Source organism: Cyprinodon variegatus, unplaced genomic scaffold (assembly GCF_000732505.1).
Source record: "Cyprinodon variegatus isolate N-32 unplaced genomic scaffold, C_variegatus-1.0 Scaffold725, whole genome shotgun sequence".
NCBI classification, from domain to species: Eukaryota; Metazoa; Chordata; class Actinopteri; order Cyprinodontiformes; family Cyprinodontidae; genus Cyprinodon; species Cyprinodon variegatus.
In genome coordinates this window covers 276,724-279,565 of record NW_015151178.1, presented here as the reverse complement: position 1 = coordinate 279,565, position 2,842 = coordinate 276,724, and the positions used below count along the sequence as shown (strand labels likewise).

Below are 2,842 nucleotides of genomic sequence, written 5' to 3'. Positions count from 1 at the left end.
CCTCATGACATCACAGAATAATAAACCCTCCATCACTGCTTTAACACACATCCACAACTCCTGACTCCTACTCACCTCTGTCTGAGCTCATCATCATCATCATCATTTTTGATCCGGGTCTCGGTGATCGACTACTCTCCCCTGTGCGTTGGAGCGCGGGTGCGCGCACTGATCCGAGATGTTTCAATGCTAGATTTAGTAATCAAAACGTTAATCCTCTGCAGGGAAACGAACCGGAACGGAGCCGAAGCGGAGCGCCGAGGAGATCCGGGATGCGTTGCGTTTTGTGGCGGTTGCCTAGGAGACGGATCCGATAACGGACGGACGCTGTTAGCGCGCGGTATTTGGACAAGCTTTGTTAACCCAGGATTTTCTAATTCGGCTTAAGGCTCGTTCACGCGGAAGAGGTGGAGTCTGTGACAAAGGGCGAGTCACGCGTGGCGTGGCGTCACTCGGCAGAGAGAGAAATAAACATGTTATTAAACATTTAGTCTGAGTCTGTCACTTATTTTGGTCCTGTGAAAACACCAGGCGGATATGGAAAGGCATTTGTCGCTTTATTCTGGAAAAATATTTATGACGAATCTGAATTCTATTTTAGGGATGTTTTATTTGGAATTACAAAATATAAAAAAAGAAATGTATGACCATATCTTCTTATGTAATCTTTCACTGCTGTTGACCAAATTTTATATCCACAAATTAAATTAAGTTCAGTTTATTTCTATAGCTCCAATTCACATCATGTCATCTCAAGGCACTTTACAGTTCACCAGATCATCCAGTCAAAGTGATTCAAAGTTTTCTAAGGAAAACCAGTTGATTGCATCGACTCATTGACATGAAGGCAATCCCTCACGCTAAGCATGCTTGTGGCGACAGTGGAGAGGAAAAACTCCTTTTTAACAGGAAGAAACCTCCAGCAGAACCAGGCTGAGTATGATCATCTGCTGAGGCCGACTGGGCTTCAAGGAGACAGAATCAAAATGTAAAATTATGATTAAACTCTCATGTATCTTTTTTAAAGGAAGCAACAACTTATTTATCTACATCGTCCCCCAATAACAAAAAAGCTGTTAAATTTGCTCTAAAGATTTATGTAATCCCCTCTCATGGCTCTATGCTTGTTTTACTTGATCACTATTGCTACTTTTATTCAGTTATTTTATTAATTTTTCTTTTTTATTTTAAAGAATTTTCTACTAAAGTTTATAGGGGGAAAAAAAATTAAACAAAGAGAGCAGAAATGATGCTGAAATAGGTTTGGTATCCAGATACAAGCTGGCTCTGACATGAAAACCAACTACTGTTATTAGTCTGAATGGATGAAGATAGATTATGTTAAAATAAAATAAATAAAACAGGAAACTGGTCCTAATTGATCTGTCCTTGTCATTCGCAATGCAAAATAAAATAAAATTTGCTTGTAAATGTATATTTTCTTTTTCTCAGTCTGATAAAAACGAATATTTTTTTTCTTCCCCCACAACAATTCAGAAAGAAATTGATTTTTTTTTTCCTGTTTAAAGCTCTTTTAGTCTGAATTAACTATCCTCCCTTAATTAGAGGCATCACTTTTTATATTTCTTTCTTTTCTTACTTATTTTCACAAGTTTTTCTCTCCCATCAATAAGAGTTGATTCATTTATTCTGGACTTAATTCCTACATCAATATGCAAACATGATCTTATTTCTTATTCTGTCTTTATATTATTTTATTAACAGCTTGTTATTGTCATTTCACAGTCACAAGAACAGAGCAATGAAATTAACTCTCTTCATATAAAACAGAAAGCTGTACACTGCATCAAATTAGTAAAAATAAACAGAGCAAACAGTCAGGAAGTAAAAGTCATTTATTCACGTTAATTTAATTCAAGCTGACATTTGGTTTAATGGTCCAGAAAGAAGGAATTGTTGGTTCAGGTGCTCCATGTGGAGCACAGAGGTGTAAACAATTCAGCCCAAAGAATAAACTGTAAATAGGAGTGTGGTCCAGTAACAGCAGAGGGCGCTGTTGAGCTGCGATGAGGTCTGCAGGGTTTACTCGTCATGCCCCTCATAACCGTCGGGGAGGGCATTGACATGAGGGTTGTGGAAAAGGGTTTTGTTCCCATCTCCCCAGGGGAAACGCTGTTCAGAAAACAACATGAGATTAAAAGAGGAAGCAGGAAATATGAAGTTAGAGACGAGGACGGATGCTGAGGGCTGACCTTGGTGCGGATGCGCAGGTGGCTGTAGGGGACGAACTCTGGCTGCTCGTGGCTGTGCTCCTTCTCCTTCAGGAAGGTGTTCAGCATGCACACGGCCACACCCGGCAGGGCCACCACAAACGACAGGATCTTCCATGTTTTCGCTGTGGAGAAACAGGAAATTCTTCACAAACCAAGAAAATGTCTGACTGGACCAAAAACAGATCAGGAAAACAGAAAACACCAAAGTAAACAAACCAAGCTAAGCAGGAGCGTTTGATCACAGTCTCCTTTGGTTTGATACAAATAAACAATTCATAATTTGAATGTCGGTTTATTTTACCTGATGGAAAAAATATAATTCAATTTTATTCACAAAAAATCTTCAACCTCAGCCTTTAATCTGAAGACACCTTCCAGCCCATTTCCATTTACTTTAGTTCTGTCCCTGTGAAGCAGTCGACTAATGAATTATAACTAAAATTAGTGGTAAATATTTGTTAAAATAGGAGGCTATAAGTAAATAATGAATAGTGGTTGGAAATGGTCGTTATAAAAGCAGGTAGGAGACCGGCCCTGATTGACATGAAAATATTAACCCTTTAAAGCCCGATCCAAGAATAAAACAAAACAGAAAATTACTCTTTTTT

General features: G+C 38.7%; 1 protein-coding gene across 1 annotated transcript in view; it reads right to left on the bottom strand.

The window, feature by feature from the left end:
* Positions 1–1,838: 1,838 nt before the first annotated feature.
* Positions 1,839–2,842, bottom strand: part of LOC107097799 (cytochrome c oxidase subunit 6A, mitochondrial) — a 3,965-nt gene continuing 2,961 nt past the window's right edge. The window contains exons 2-3 of the mRNA XM_015395094.1: positions 2,214–2,356; positions 1,839–2,133 (exon numbers count right to left, since the gene is read on the bottom strand). Of these exons, the coding sequence (XP_015250580.1) occupies positions 2,044–2,133; positions 2,214–2,356 (233 nt within the window). The 3' untranslated portion in view covers positions 1,839–2,043. The remainder of the gene's footprint in view (positions 2,134–2,213; positions 2,357–2,842) is intronic.